Below are 15,224 nucleotides of genomic sequence, written 5' to 3'. Positions count from 1 at the left end.
TTTGCTATTTCCTTACCTCGTGTCCTGTTGAAACATGCTGTAGGTGATCTAAAGGAGAGAACGAATAGAACACATCAGAAGAGTTTATGAATATCCCCACGTGGTCAGTCATGTTTCTTGCAGCAGGTGCCCGAGCCCACCAGCCATGCTGATGCTTTGTGCCCGCAGCTTCCAACGTACCTTGACGGGTCACAGAATTTCTTCCTTCAATGTCCACGGAAATTTCCCGATTCACTTCTTGATCTTGAACAGGTGTTTCATCTTCTTTTCCATCATCCACATGGGAATCTTTCTGGGCATTAACCTCCTGTATGAGAGTGAGATAGTAAGAAAGTAAAATAGTGGGACAAAGAACATTTGACGTTTCGGGCTGAGATCCTTTGGCAGGACTGCACCGAACTGTTAACTGTATTATTTTTCCCATAGGTGCTGCCTGGCCTGATGACTCCCTCCAGCATTTTGTGCGTGTTGCTTGGATTTCCAGCATCTGCAGATTTTCATGTTTGACAGAGCCTTTTTCTGAGAAAGCATCCCAAAAAGTTTCAGAAGATATGAGGGGAGAGGGTAATATTTCTCTGAGTTGTGGAGTTCTCAAGAAAAAATGAAACATTTCTGGCAATTTTTAAAGGTGAAAGAGTAGATGGCCAATACGAAGAGTAAAATTATGCAATTTATTTTCATTGATCCTGCGCGCATTTTTGGGAAAAGTGAGGGAGGTGCAGGTCATATGTTTTTCAAAAATGAAAAAAAATCTCAAACGGCAAAATAGTTGTGGAGTAGATGAGAAAGAATAAAACATTTCACACAGTTGTTAATGGTGAAGGAGTGCATGGCCAATATCAAGAGTAAAATTATGCATTTTTTTTAATTGATGCAGCCCGAATGGATTTCAGTGGCTTGATGACAGTGGCAGAAATGAACAATTGTGGGAGGCACTGTGAGCAGTTTATTAAAGAAAAGGTAGTAGTGATGATGTTCATGTTGAAAATTTGCTATTTCCTTACCTCGTGTCCTGTTGAAACATGCTGTAGGTGATCTAAAGGAGAGAACGAATAGAACACATCAGAAGAGTTTATGAATATCCCCACGTGGTCAGTCATGTTTCTTGCAGCAGGTGCCCGAGCCCACCAGCCATGCTGATTCTTTGTGCCCGCAGCTTCCAACGTACCTTGACGGGTCACAGAATTTCTTCCTTCAATGTCCACGGAAATTTCCCGATTCACTTCTTGATCTTGAACAGGTGTTTCATCTTCTTTTCCATCATCCACATGGGAATCTTTCTGGGCATTAACCTCCTGTATGAGAGTGAGATAGTAAGAAAGTAAAATAGTGGGACAAAGAACATTTGACGTTTCGGGCTGAGATCCTTTGGCAGGACTGCACCGAACTGTTAACTGTATTATTTTTCCCATAGGTGCTGCCTGGCCTGATGACTCCCTCCAGCATTTTGTGCGTGTTGCTTGGATTTCCAGCATCTGCAGATTTTCATGTTTGACAGAGCCTTTTTCTGAGAAAGCATCCCAAAAAGTTTCAGAAGATATGAGGGGAGAGGGTAATATTTCTCTGAGTTGTGGAGTTCTCAAGAAAAAATGAAACATTTCTGGCAATTTTTAAAGGTGAAAGAGTATATGGCCAATACGAAGAGTAAAATTATGCAATTTATTTTCATTGATCCTGCGCTCATTTTTGGGAAAAGTGAGGGAGGTGCAGGTCATATGTTTTTCAAAAATGAAAAAAAATCTCAAACGGCAAAATAGTTGTGGAGTAGATGAGAAAGAATAAAACATTTCACACAGTTGTTAATGGTGAAGGAGTGCATGGCCAATATCAAGAGTAAAATTATGCATTTTTTTTAATTGATGCAGCCCGAATGGATTTCAGTGGCTTGATGACAGTGGCAGAAATGAACAATTGTGGGAGGCACTGTGAGCAGTTTATTAAAGAAAAGGTAGTAGAGATCATGTTCATGTTAAAAATTTGCTATTTCCTTACCTCGTGTCCTGTTGAAACATGCTGTAGGTGATCTAAAGGAGAGAACGAATAGAACACATCAGAAGAGTTTATGAATATCCCCACGTGGTCAGTCATGTTTCTTGCAGAAGGTGCCCGAGCCCACCAGCCATGCTGATGCTTTGTGCCCGCAGCTTCCAACGTACCTTGACGGGTCACAGAATTTCTTCCTTCAATGTCCACGGAAATTTCCCGATTCACTTCTTGATCTTGAACAGGTGTTTCATCTTCTTTTCCATCATCCACATGGGAATCTTTCTGGGCATTAACCTCCTGTATGAGAGTGAGATAGTAAGAAAGTAAAATAGTGGGACAAAGAACATTTGACGTTTCGGGCTGAGATCCTTTGGCAGGACTGCACCGAACTGTTAACTGTATTATTTTTCCCAAAGGTGCTGCCTGGCCTGATGACTCCCTCCAGCATTTTGTGCGTGTTGCTTGGATTTCCAGCATCTGCAGATTTTCATGTTTGACAGAGCCTTTTTCTGAGAAAGCATCCCAAAAAGTTTCAGAAGATATGAGGGGAGAGGGTAATATTTCTCTGAGTTGTGGAGTTCTCAAGAAAAAATGAAACATTTCTGGCAATTTTTAAAGGTGAAAGAGTAGATGGCCAATACGAAGAGTAAAATTATGCAATTTATTTTCATTGATCCTGCGCGCATTTTTGGGAAAAGTGAGGGAGGTGCAGGTCATATGTTTTTCAAAAATGAAAAAAAATCTCAAACGGCAAAATAGTTGTGGAGTAGATGAGAAAGAATAACACATTTCACACAGTTGTTAATGGTGAAGGAGTGCATGGCCAATATCAAGAGTAAAATTATGCATTTTTTTTAATTGATGCAGCCCGAATGGATTTCAGTGGCTTGATGACATTGGCAGAAATGAACAATTGTGGGAGGCACTGTGAGCAGTTTATTAAAGAAAAGGTAGTAGAGATGATGTTCATGTTGAAAATTTGCTATTTCCTTACCTCGTGTCCTGTTGAAACATGCTGTAGGTGATCTAAAGGAGAGAACGAATAGAACACATCAGAAGAGTTTATGAATATCCCCACGTGGTCAGTCATGTTTCTTGCAGCAGGTGCCCGAGCCCACCAGCCATGCTGATGCTTTGTGCCCGCAGCTTCCAACGTACCTTGACGGGTCACAGAATTTCTTCCTTCAATGTCCATGGAAATTTCCCGATTCACTTCTTGATCTTGAACAGGTGTTTCATCTTCTTTTCCATCATCCACATGGGAATCTTTCTGGGCATTAACCTCCTGTATGAGAGTGAGATAGTAAGAAAGTAAAATAGTGGGACAAAGAACATTTGACGTTTCGGGCTGAGATCCTTTGGCAGGACTGCACCGAACTGTTAACTGTATTATTTTTCCCAAAGGTGCTGCCTGGCCTGATGACTCCCTCCAGCATTTTGTGCGTGTTGCTTGGATTTCCAGCATCTGCAGATTTTCATGTTTGACAGAGCCTTTTTCTGAGAAAGCATCCCAAAAAGTTTCAGAAGATATGAGGGGAGAGGGTAATATTTCTCTGATTTGTGGAGTTCTCAAGAAAAAATGAAACATTTCTGGCAATTTTTAAAGGTGAAAGAGTAGATGGCCAATACGAAGAGTAAAATTATGCAATTTATTTTCATTGATCCTGCGCGCATTTTTGGGAAAAGTGAGGGAGGTGCAGGTCATATGTTTTTCAAAAATGAAAAAAAATCTCAAACGGCAAAATAGTTGTGGAGTAGATGAGAAAGAATAAAACATTTCACACAGTTGTTAATGGTGAAGGAGTGCATGGCCAATATCAAGAGTAAAATTATGCATTTTTTTTAATTGATGCAGCCCGAATGGATTTCAGTGGCTTGATGACATTGGCAGAAATGAACAATTGTGGGAGGCACTGTGAGCAGTTTATTAAAGAAAAGGTAGTAGAGATGATGTTCATGTTGAAAATTTGCTATTTCCTTACCTCGTGTCCTGTTGAAACATGCTGTAGGTGATCTAAAGGAGAGAACGAATAGAACACATCAGAAGAGTTTATGAATATCCCCACGTGGTCAGTCATGTTTCTTGCAGCAGGTGCCCGAGCCCACCAGCCATGCTGATGCTTTGTGCCCGCAGCTTCCAACGTACCTTGACGGGTCACAGAATTTCTTCCTTCAATGTCCACGGAAATTTCCCGATTCACTTCTTGATCTTGAACAGGTGTTTCATCTTCTTTTCCATCATCCACATGGGAATCTTTCTGGGCATTAACCTCCTGTATGAGAGTGAGATAGTAAGAAAGTAAAATAGTGGGACAAAGAACATTTGACGTTTCGGGCTGAGATCCTTTGGCAGGACTGCACCGAACTGTTAACTGTATTATTTTTCCCATAGGTGCTGCCTGGCCTGATGACTCCCTCCAGCATTTTGTGCGTGTTGCTTGGATTTCCAGCATCTGCAGATTTTCATGTTTGACAGAGCCTTTTTCTGAGAAAGCATCCCAAAATGTTTCAGAAGATATGAGGGGAGAGAGTAATATTTCTCTGAGTTGTGGAGTTCTCAAGAAAAAATGAAACATTTCTGGCAATTTTTAAAGGTGAAAGAGTAGATGGCCAATACGAAGAGTAAAATTATGCAATTTATTTTCATTGATCCTGTGCGCATTTTTGGGAAAAGTGAGGGAGGTGCAGGTCATATGTTTTTCAAAAATGAAAAAAAATCTCAAACGGCAAAATAGTTGTGGAGTAGATGAGAAAGAATAAAACATTTCACACAGTTGTTAATGGTGAAGGAGTGCATGGCCAATATCAAGAGTAAAATTATGCATTTTTTTTAATTGATGCAGCCCGAATGGATTTCAGTGGCTTGATGACAGTGGCAGAAATGAACAATTGTGGGAGGCACTGTGAGCAGTTTATTAAAGAAAAGGTAGTAGAGATCATGTTCATGTTAAAAATTTGCTATTTCCTTACCTCGTGTCCTGTTGAAACATGCTGTAGGTGATCTAAAGGAGAGAACGAATAGAACACATCAGAAGAGTTTATGAATATCCCCACGTGGTCAGTCATGTTTCTTGCAGAAGGTGCCCGAGCCCACCAGCCATGCTGATGCTTTGTGCCCGCAGCTTCCAACGTACCTTGACGGGTCACAGAATTTCTTCCTTCAATGTCCACGGAAATTTCCCGATTCACTTCTTGATCTTGAACAGGTGTTTCATCTTCTTTTCCATCATCCACATGGGAATCTTTCTGGGCATTAACCTCCTGTATGAGAGTGAGATAGTAAGAAAGTAAAATAGTGGGACAAAGAACATTTGACGTTTCGGGCTGAGATCCTTTGGCAGGACTGCACCGAACTGTTAACTGTATTATTTTTCCCATAGGTGCTGCCTGGCCTGATGACTCCCTCCAGCATTTTGTGCGTGTTGCTTGGATTTCCAGCATCTGCAGATTTTCATGTTTGACAGAGCCTTTTTCTGAGAAAGCATCCCAAAAAGTTTCAGAAGATATGAGGGGAGAGAGTAATATTTCTCTGAGTTGTGGAGTTCTCAAGAAAAAATGAAACATTTCTGGCAATTTTTAAAGGTGAAAGAGTAGATGGCCAATACGAAGAGTAAAATTATGCAATTTATTTTCATTGATCCTGCGCGCATTTTTGGGAAAAGTGAGGGAGGTGCAGGTCATATGTTTTTCAAAAATGAAAAAAAATCTCAAACGGCAAAATAGTTGTGGAGTAGATGAGAAAGAATAAAACATTTCACACAGTTGTTAATGGTGAAGGAGTGCATGGCCAATATCAAGAGTAAAATTATGCATTTTTTTTAATTGATGCAGCCCGAATGGATTTCAGTGGCTTGATGACATTGGCAGAAATGAACAATTGTGGGAGGCACTGTGAGCAGTTTATTAAAGAAAAGGTAGTAGAGATGATGTTCATGTTGAAAATTTGCTATTTCCTTACCTCGTGTCCTGTTGAAACATGCTGTAGGTGATCTAAAGGAGAGAACGAATAGAACACATCAGAAGAGTTTATGAATATCCCCACGTGGTCAGTCATGTTTCTTGCAGCAGGTGCCCGAGCCCACCAGCCATGCTGATGCTTTGTGCCCGCAGCTTCCAACGTACCTTGACGGGTCACAGAATTTCTTCCTTCAATGTCCACGGAAATTTCCCGATTCACTTCTTGATCTTGAACAGGTGTTTCATCTTCTTTTCCATCATCCACATGGGAATCTTTCTGGGCATTAACCTCCTGTATGAGAGTGAGATAGTAAGAAAGTAAAATAGTGGGACAAAGAACATTTGACGTTTCGGGCTGAGATCCTTTGGCAGGACTGCACCGAACTGTTAACTGTATTATTTTTCCCATAGGTGCTGCCTGGCCTGATGACTCCCTCCAGCATTTTGTGCGTGTTGCTTGGATTTCCAGCATCTGCAGATTTTCATGTTTGACAGAGCCTTTTTCTGAGAAAGCATCCCAAAATGTTTCAGAAGATATGAGGGGAGAGAGTAATATTTCTCTGAGTTGTGGAGTTCTCAAGAAAAAATGAAACATTTCTGGCAATTTTTAAAGGTGAAAGAGTAGATGGCCAATACGAAGAGTAAAATTATGCAATTTATTTTCATTGATCCTGTGCGCATTTTTGGGAAAAGTGAGGGAGGTGCAGGTCATATGTTTTTCAAAAATGAAAAAAAATCTCAAACGGCAAAATAGTTGTGGAGTAGATGAGAAAGAATAAAACATTTCACACAGTTGTTAATGGTGAAGGAGTGCATGGCCAATATCAAGAGTAAAATTATGCATTTTTTTTAATTGATGCAGCCCGAATGGATTTCAGTGGCTTGATGACAGTGGCAGAAATGAACAATTGTGGGAGGCACTGTGAGCAGTTTATTAAAGAAAAGGTAGTAGAGATCATGTTCATGTTAAAAATTTGCTATTTCCTTACCTCGTGTCCTGTTGAAACATGCTGTAGGTGATCTAAAGGAGAGAACGAATAGAACACATCAGAAGAGTTTATGAATATCCCCACGTGGTCAGTCATGTTTCTTGCAGAAGGTGCCCGAGCCCACCAGCCATGCTGATGCTTTGTGCCCGCAGCTTCCAACGTACCTTGACGGGTCACAGAATTTCTTCCTTCAATGTCCACGGAAATTTCCCGATTCACTTCTTGATCTTGAACAGGTGTTTCATCTTCTTTTCCATCATCCACATGGGAATCTTTCTGGGCATTAACCTCCTGTATGAGAGTGAGATAGTAAGAAAGTAAAATAGTGGGACAAAGAACATTTGACGTTTCGGGCTGAGATCCTTTGGCAGGACTGCACCGAACTGTTAACTGTATTATTTTTCCCATAGGTGCTGCCTGGCCTGATGACTCCCTCCAGCATTTTGTGCGTGTTGCTTGGATTTCCAGCATCTGCAGATTTTCATGTTTGACAGAGCCTTTTTCTGAGAAAGCATCCCAAAAAGTTTCAGAAGATATGAGGGGAGAGAGTAATATTTCTCTGAGTTGTGGAGTTCTCAAGAAAAAATGAAACATTTCTGGCAATTTTTAAAGGTGAAAGAGTAGATGGCCAATACGAAGAGTAAAATTATGCAATTTATTTTCATTGATCCTGTGCGCATTTTTGGGAAAAGTGAGGGAGGTGCAGGTCATATGTTTTTCAAAAATGAAAAAAAATCTCAAACGGCAAAATAGTTGTGGAGTAGATGAGAAAGAATAAAACATTTCACACAGTTGTTAATGGTGAAGGAGTGCATGGCCAATATCAAGAGTAAAATTATGCATTTTTTTTAATTGATGCAGCCCGAATGGATTTCAGTGGCTTGATGACAGTGGCAGAAATGAACAATTGTGGGAGGCACTGTGAGCAGTTTATTAAAGAAAAGGTAGTAGAGATCATGTTCATGTTAAAAATTTGCTATTTCCTTACCTCGTGTCCTGTTGAAACATGCTGTAGGTGATCTAAAGGAGAGAACGAATAGAACACATCAGAAGAGTTTATGAATATCCCCACGTGGTCAGTCATGTTTCTTGCAGCAGGTGCCCGAGCCCACCAGCCATGCTGATGCTTTGTGCCCGCAGCTTCCAACGTACCTTGACGGGTCACAGAATTTCTTCCTTCAATGTCCACGGAAATTTCCCGATTCACTTCTTGATCTTGAACAAGTGTTTCATCTTCTTTTCCATCATCCACATGGGAATCTTTCTGGGCATTAACCTCCTGTATGAGAGTGAGATAGTAAGAAAGTAAAATAGTGGGACAAAGAACATTTGACGTTTCGGGCTGAGATCCTTTGGCAGGACTGCACCGAACTGTTAACTGTATTATTTTTCCCAAAGGTGCTGCCTGGCCTGATGACTCCCTCCAGCATTTTGTGCGTGTTGCTTGGATTTCCAGCATCTGCAGATTTTCATGTTTGACAGAGCCTTTTTCTGAGAAAGCATCCCAAAAAGTTTCAGAAGATATGAGGGGAGAGGGTAATATTTCTCTGAGTTGTGGAGTTCTCAAGAAAAAATGAAACATTTCTGGCAATTTTTAAAGGTGAAAGAGTATATGGCCAATACGAAGAGTAAAATTATGCAATTTATTTTCATTGATCCTGCGCTCATTTTTGGGAAAAGTGAGGGAGGTGCAGGTCATATGTTTTTCAAAAATGAAAAAAAATCTCAAACGGCAAAATAGTTGTGGAGTAGATGAGAAAGAATAAAACATTTCACACAGTTGTTAATGGTGAAGGAGTGCATGGCCAATATCAAGAGTAAAATTATGCATTTTTTTTAATTGATGCAGCCCGAATGGATTTCAGTGGCTTGATGACAGTGGCAGAAATGAACAATTGTGGGAGGCACTGTGAGCAGTTTATTAAAGAAAAGGTAGTAGAGATGATGTTCATGTTGAAAATTTGCTATTTCCTTACCTCGTGTCCTGTTGAAACATGCTGTAGGTAATCTAAAGGAGAGAACGAATAGAACACATCAGAAGAGTTTATGAATATCCCCACGTGGTCAGTCATGTTTCTTGCAGCAGGTGCCCGAGCCCACCAGCCATGCTGATGCTTTGTGCCCGCAGCTTCCAACGTACCTTGACGTGTCACAGAATTTCTTCCTTCAATGTCCACGGAAATTTCCCGATTCACTTCTTGATCTTGAACAGGTGTTTCATCTTCTTTTCCATCATCCACATGGGAATCTTTCTGGGCATTAACCTCCTGTATGAGAGTGAGATAGTAAGAAAGTAAAATAGTGGGACAAAGAACATTTGACGTTTCGGGCTGAGATCCTTTGGCAGGACTGCACCGAACTGTTAACTGTATTATTTTTCCCATAGGTGCTGCCTGGCCTGATGACTCCCTCCAGCATTTTGTGCGTGTTGCTTGGATTTCCAGCATCTGCAGATTTTCATGTTTGACAGAGCCTTTTTCTGAGAAAGCATCCCAAAAAGTTTCAGAAGATATGAGGGGAGAGGGTAATATTTCTCTGAGTTGTGGAGTTCTCAAGAAAAAATGAAACATTTCTGGCAATTTTTAAAGGTGAAAGAGTATATGGCCAATACGAAGAGTAAAATTATGCAATTTATTTTCATTGATCCTGCGCGCATTTTTGGGAAAAGTGAGGGAGGTGCAGGTCATATGTTTTTCAAAAATGAAAAAAAATCTCAAACGGCAAAATAGTTGTGGAGTAGATGAGAAAGAATAAAACATTTCACACAGTTGTTAATGGTGAAGGAGTGCATGGCCAATATCAAGAGTAAAATTATGCATTTTTGTTTTAATTGATTCAGCCTGGATGGACTTTAGAGCCTTGGTGATTGTGGTAGAAAGAATCAATTGTAGCAGGAACTTTCAGTATTTATTAAAGTAAAATCCAGGAATCTGAGATGCACAGGGACTTGGGAGTCATTGTGCAGAATACCCTAAAGGTTAGCTTGCAGGTTGAGTCAGTGGTGAGGAAGGCAAATGCCATGTTATCATTCATTTCAAGAGGTCTAGAATACAACAACAAGGATGTGATGCTGAGGCTTTACAAGGCACTGGTGAGGCCTCATCATGAGTATTGTGAACAGCTTTGGGCCCCTCATCTTAGAAAAGATGTGTTGGCATTGGAGAGGGTCCAAGGCGGTTCACAAGGATGATTCCAGGAATGAAAGGGTTATCATATGAGGAATTATTGATGGTCCTGGGTCTGTACTCACTGGAATTCAGAAGGATGAGTGGTTGGGGGGTGGGGGGATCTCATTTAAGCCTTTTGAATGTTGAAAGGCCTAGAAAGAGTGGATGTGGAAAGGATATTTCCCATTGTGGGATAGTCTGGGACAAGAGGACACAGCCTCAGGATAGAGGGGCACCCTTTCAAAACAGAGATACAGAGAAATTTCTTTGCCACATGCAGCTGTGGAGGCCAGGTTGTTGGTTCTATTTAAGGCAGGGATTGAAAGCTTTTCATTAGACAAAGGTTATGGGGAGAAGACCGGGAACTGGGGTTGAGGAGGAGAAGAAAAAAGGATCCGCCATGATTGAATGGCGGAGCAGACTCGATAGGCCAGATGGCCAAATTCTGCTCCTATGTCTTATGGTCTTCTCAACATAAGTCAATAATTGCCCAATATTCTATTATAGTAGTTGGTTAGTGTTTTACCAACTGGAAATTTTTTCATGTTATCACAAAAACATGTTGTAGCCATTGAGGTTGAAGTGATCCCACACACCCCGCTCATGGACTGCTTATCCTCTTCCCATCAGGGAGAAGGCAACTTAACATCCATGCCAGGACCAGACTCAGAAACCTTTACTTTCCCCATGAAGCAAGGCTGGTCAACACCTCCACCCACTCACCAGTGCTTCCACACCTCCCACCACCACTACTGTATCATTTCCTGTCAGTCACCTCACGTACAGACACTCTTGTGCCTCGTGTCACTTGATGGACATACAATCAATTTATGTGAACGATTTCGCCAGTGTACTTATATTTATTGTGCTTTTTATTATATTTTTTATCTTGCTGTGTTTTATTTGTGCTGTATCAGATCTGGAGTAATAATTATTTGTTCTTCTTTACACTTGTGTAGTGGAAGTAAGATTAAATAATCATGAATCTTGAATCTTTATGGTACAAATGTGAATAAATGCTAACACTTGAAAAATAGTTGAAAAAGAACACAAATGCCGAAGCCTGATCTAGATGAGGAAAGCTTCTTTTTCTGCAATCTGATGTTGAAGTCCAATGTAAAATGCACAAAATTTGAATGAGCACTGAATTAAATGTCTAATGTAGAAACAGCATTACTGGAAAGTGTCAACATACTGCTTCTGAGGAAAGTTTAACTGTTAACTTCTATAAAAGTGCAGAATATTAGTTGTCTAACTGAGACATTGAGTTTCTGAACAGCATCTGCTGTTCATTTTGGGTAATCTGATCTGCATCAGTCCACATTCTAATATACTCCAAGTTCCAACACATCCAACAAATCAATGTTCTGCAGATTCCAAACCACAAAACCCACACCATAATTGCCCACCGACACTGTTTCATTTCCTGTTGGCTTGTCACAATCAAAAAGTGAGGGCATGCTTAAAATTTCCTGAAAGTCTTTCTGTGCTTTCTATGTTTAATGATCAAATATACCTTAATTACCCTATTAAGTAAAGCAGTTTTATTTCATACTAACACAAGGGTTGAAATGTGAATAAAGATTAATCCAGAATCAGGTTGGAACTCAGCAACTCAGGAACGTGGGTTCCCTTCAGGTTAAATGTCACTTATTCCTTGAAGCAGAGCTAACACTTTTGGAATTTGAAAGAACATCTCATTAATTATCTAATCTATCAATCAATGCTTCTGATGAAGCATCTCAAAAATGTTTCAGAAAGTGGGAGGTGGGGAATGCTGTTAACTTTGGCAATCATGTTAATGACATTATCTTTGCCTGGCCCTTTAAACATCCCTTCTGTTTTTCATTTCCAGTGATATCAGTATTAATAGTAATCACACATGGCATTTCAATTTTAAAGAAAGCTTTTGACACATTGGCCTTCATAAGTCAAAGTACTGAGTACAGGAAATGGGATGTCATGTTGAAGCTGTGTAAGATGTTGGTGAGTCCTAATTTGGAGTATTCTGTGCAGTTTTGGTCACCTACCAACAGGAAAGAAGTAAATAAGGTAGGAAGAGTGCAGAGGAAAATTTACAAGGATGCTAATTGGTCTGGAGAAGCTGAGATATAAGGAATGATTGAATAGGTTAGGACTTTATTCCTTAGAACATTGAAGATTGAGAAGAGATTTGATACAGGCATACAAGCTAACGAGGGGTCTAGAATGAATAACTGCAAGCAGGCTTTTTCCACTGAGGTTGGGTGGGACCACAACCAGAGGTCATGGGTTTAGGGTGAATGGTGAAAAGTTTAAGGGGAATATGAGGTGAACCTTCTTCACTCAGAGGGTCATGAGAGTGTGGAATGAGCTCCAGCACAAGTGGTGCAGGCGTTCTCAATTTCAACAGTTAAGCGAAGTTTGGATCGGTACATGGATGGTAGGAGTAGGGGAGGGGTGTGGGAAGGCCATGGTCCTGGCGCAGGTTGATGGGGATAGGCAGTTTAAGTGATTTCAGGATGGACTAGATAGGGCAAAGGGCTTCTTTCTGTGCTATACTTTTCCATTACTGTTTTTTTACAGCAGAGCTAGAAGGTCAGTGGACAGTAGACATATACTGTCATTCAATGTGAAAACTCCCTCAGTATTTTTCTGCTATTAACTGATCAGCTGAAATGAATAATGTCATCATGATACCTTACTGCTGCTGACAGTGGTGATGGTGAAGACTTCCTACCACAAGGTTCCTATTTGCCGAGCTCTGTACAAACACTGGTTCACATTGCAGCTTGTTGTGATCAAACACATGAAGCATAGCTGCCCCCAGAATGCTACAACTGAGTCTATGTTTCCAAATATTGAACAATAGATGTTTTTGTATGGAAAAGATTACCCTATCCTCTCTCCTCCCATTCTTGCACAGGGATTTAGGACATCCCGTGGCACTGTGGCAACCAAAGATGTGCATGTAATCCCCATCTAACTGAGAAAATACTCTCAAAGTGAGCCACAAATTCCTACAACATAAATACATTTATATGCATGTCTTACCCTGTTCACTGTAAATTTCAGACACCATTCATTGTGAACATCCTGAAAATAAAAATAAACCTCAATTAAGGTATATAATTAATGTGATTGTAAATACCAGTGGAGATTTTCAACTTTGTCACTGAACGTAACCTCAGATGAGAGCATCATGTGCCAGATGTATTGGTTCTGTTAACTTCAGTGGTTGGACGGGTGCAACCAATGATCTCACATGGCAAATGCTATGAAATCACAGTTAGATGTGTTTGTAAGAGTCTTGTCAACACAAGACAGACTGACGAGATCAAACATTGAAACCACACAATCTATCAGTGTCACAGTTCTGTTCTTTCTCACCTCTTATACAAATCACATGGTTTTAGATAGAATGAAGAGTATGAGCATTGTGTTGCTCAGGTATCATAAATATGGAAGCCAGGCAAAATAGACCTGAGTAGATACAATATCTAGCGCTGGATGTATCAGAGCCATACATACTGCATAAGCCCAGTTCTATTTCCAACCTCAAACACAGTGAATATTCAGAGAAAAATCAAAACACTCCAAACTCTAACTCTGAGAAAAAGTTGAAGCTTATTTGTTTTAAATATTTGATACATCAAATTTTAAAATCTAAAAAAAACAAAAATAGCAAGAAGTGGAAGAAACAACAGTAACTGGCTGAGAGATACTGTCAACAATGAAGTGGGGAAAATAAAAAATAAAACTGTACTACAAAGAACTACCAATAGTTACTGCCAACCATAATCTGGAGCTCCGACAGAACAATGCTTTTTAATCCCCTGGGGTTGCTGAGGCAGACAGACAGACAGACATACTTTATTAATCCCGAGGGAAATTGGGTTCTGTTACAGCCGCACCAACCAAGAATAGTGAAGAAATATGGCAATATAAAACCGTAAATAATTAAATAATAATAAGTTAATCATGCCAAGTGGAAATAAGTCCAGGACCAGCCTATTGGCTCAGGGTGTCTGACACTCCGAGGGAGGAGTTGTAAAGTTTGATGGCCACAGGCAGGAATGACTTCCTATGACGCTCAGTGTTACATCTCAGTGGAATGAGTCTCTGGCTGAATGTACTCCTGTGCCTAACCAGTACATTATGGAGTGGATGGGAGACATTGTCCAAGATGGCATGCAACTTGGACAGCATCCTCTTTTCAGACACCACAGTCAGAGAGTCCAGTTCCACCCCCCCACAACATCACTGGCCTTACGAATGAGTTTGTTGATTCTGTTGGTGTCTGCTACCCTCAGCCTGCTGCCCCAGCACACAACAGCAAACGTGATAGCACTGGCCACCACAGCCTCATAGAACATTCTCAGCGTCATCCGGCAGATGTTAAAGGACCTCAGCCTCCTCAGGAAATAGAGGCGACTCTGACCTTTCTTGTAGACAGCCTCAGTGTTCTTTGACCAGTCCAGTTTACTGTCTATTTGTATCCCCAGGTAATCCTCCACCATGTCCACACTGAGCCCTTGGATGGAAACAGGGGTCACCGGTGCCTTAGCCCTCCTCAGGTCCACCACCAGCTCCTTAGTCTTTCTCACATTAAGCTGCAGATGATTCTGCTCGCACCATGTGACAAAGTTTCCCACCTTAGCCCTGTACTCAGCCTCATCTTCCTTGCTGATACATCCAACTATGGCAGAGTAATCAGAAAACTTCTGAAGATGGCAAGACTCTGTGCAGTAGTTGAAGTCTGAGGTGTAGATGGTGAAGAGAAAGGGAGACAGGACAGTCCCCTGTGGAGCCCCAGTGCTGCTGACCACCCTGTCTGACTCACAGTGTTGCAAGCGCACGTACTGTGGTCTGCCAGTCAGGTAATCAATAATCCATGACACCAGGGAAGCATCCACCTGCATCACTGTCAGCTTCTCACCCAGCAGAGCAGGGAGGATGGTGTTGAACGCACTGAAGAAGTCAAAAAACATGACCCTCACAGTGCTCGCTGGCTTGTCCAAGTGGGCGTAGACATTGTTCAGCAGGTAGATGATGGCATCCTCCACTCCTAGTCGGGGCTGATAGGCGAACTGGAGGGGGTCTAAGTGTGGCCTAACCATAGGCTGGACCTGCTCTAGAACAAAGT

The 15,224-nt window shown here is 41.1% G+C and overlaps 1 protein-coding gene across 1 annotated transcript in view; it reads right to left on the bottom strand.

Moving 5' to 3' along the window:
- LOC132379929 (uncharacterized) overlaps window positions 1–15,224 on the bottom strand; it is a 44,139-nt gene that overhangs the window by 17,994 nt on the left and 10,921 nt on the right. Inside the window, exons 9-29 of the mRNA XM_059948293.1 lie at window positions 13,133–13,174; window positions 9,073–9,199; window positions 8,909–8,940; window positions 8,085–8,211; window positions 7,921–7,952; window positions 7,097–7,223; window positions 6,933–6,964; window positions 6,109–6,235; window positions 5,945–5,976; window positions 5,121–5,247; window positions 4,957–4,988; window positions 4,133–4,259; window positions 3,969–4,000; window positions 3,145–3,271; window positions 2,981–3,012; window positions 2,157–2,283; window positions 1,993–2,024; window positions 1,169–1,295; window positions 1,005–1,036; window positions 181–307; window positions 17–48 (exon numbers count right to left, since the gene is read on the bottom strand). Of these exons, the coding sequence (XP_059804276.1) occupies window positions 17–48; window positions 181–307; window positions 1,005–1,036; window positions 1,169–1,295; window positions 1,993–2,024; window positions 2,157–2,283; window positions 2,981–3,012; window positions 3,145–3,271; window positions 3,969–4,000; window positions 4,133–4,259; window positions 4,957–4,988; window positions 5,121–5,247; window positions 5,945–5,976; window positions 6,109–6,235; window positions 6,933–6,964; window positions 7,097–7,223; window positions 7,921–7,952; window positions 8,085–8,211; window positions 8,909–8,940; window positions 9,073–9,199; window positions 13,133–13,174 (1,632 nt within the window). The remainder of the gene's footprint in view (window positions 1–16; window positions 49–180; window positions 308–1,004; window positions 1,037–1,168; window positions 1,296–1,992; window positions 2,025–2,156; window positions 2,284–2,980; window positions 3,013–3,144; window positions 3,272–3,968; window positions 4,001–4,132; window positions 4,260–4,956; window positions 4,989–5,120; window positions 5,248–5,944; window positions 5,977–6,108; window positions 6,236–6,932; window positions 6,965–7,096; window positions 7,224–7,920; window positions 7,953–8,084; window positions 8,212–8,908; window positions 8,941–9,072; window positions 9,200–13,132; window positions 13,175–15,224) is intronic.

The sequence above is a fragment of the Hypanus sabinus genome, chromosome 2, assembly GCF_030144855.1.
Source record: "Hypanus sabinus isolate sHypSab1 chromosome 2, sHypSab1.hap1, whole genome shotgun sequence".
NCBI lineage: Eukaryota > Metazoa > Chordata > Chondrichthyes > Myliobatiformes > Dasyatidae > Hypanus > Hypanus sabinus.
This window is presented reverse-complemented; position numbering and strand designations above follow the sequence as displayed.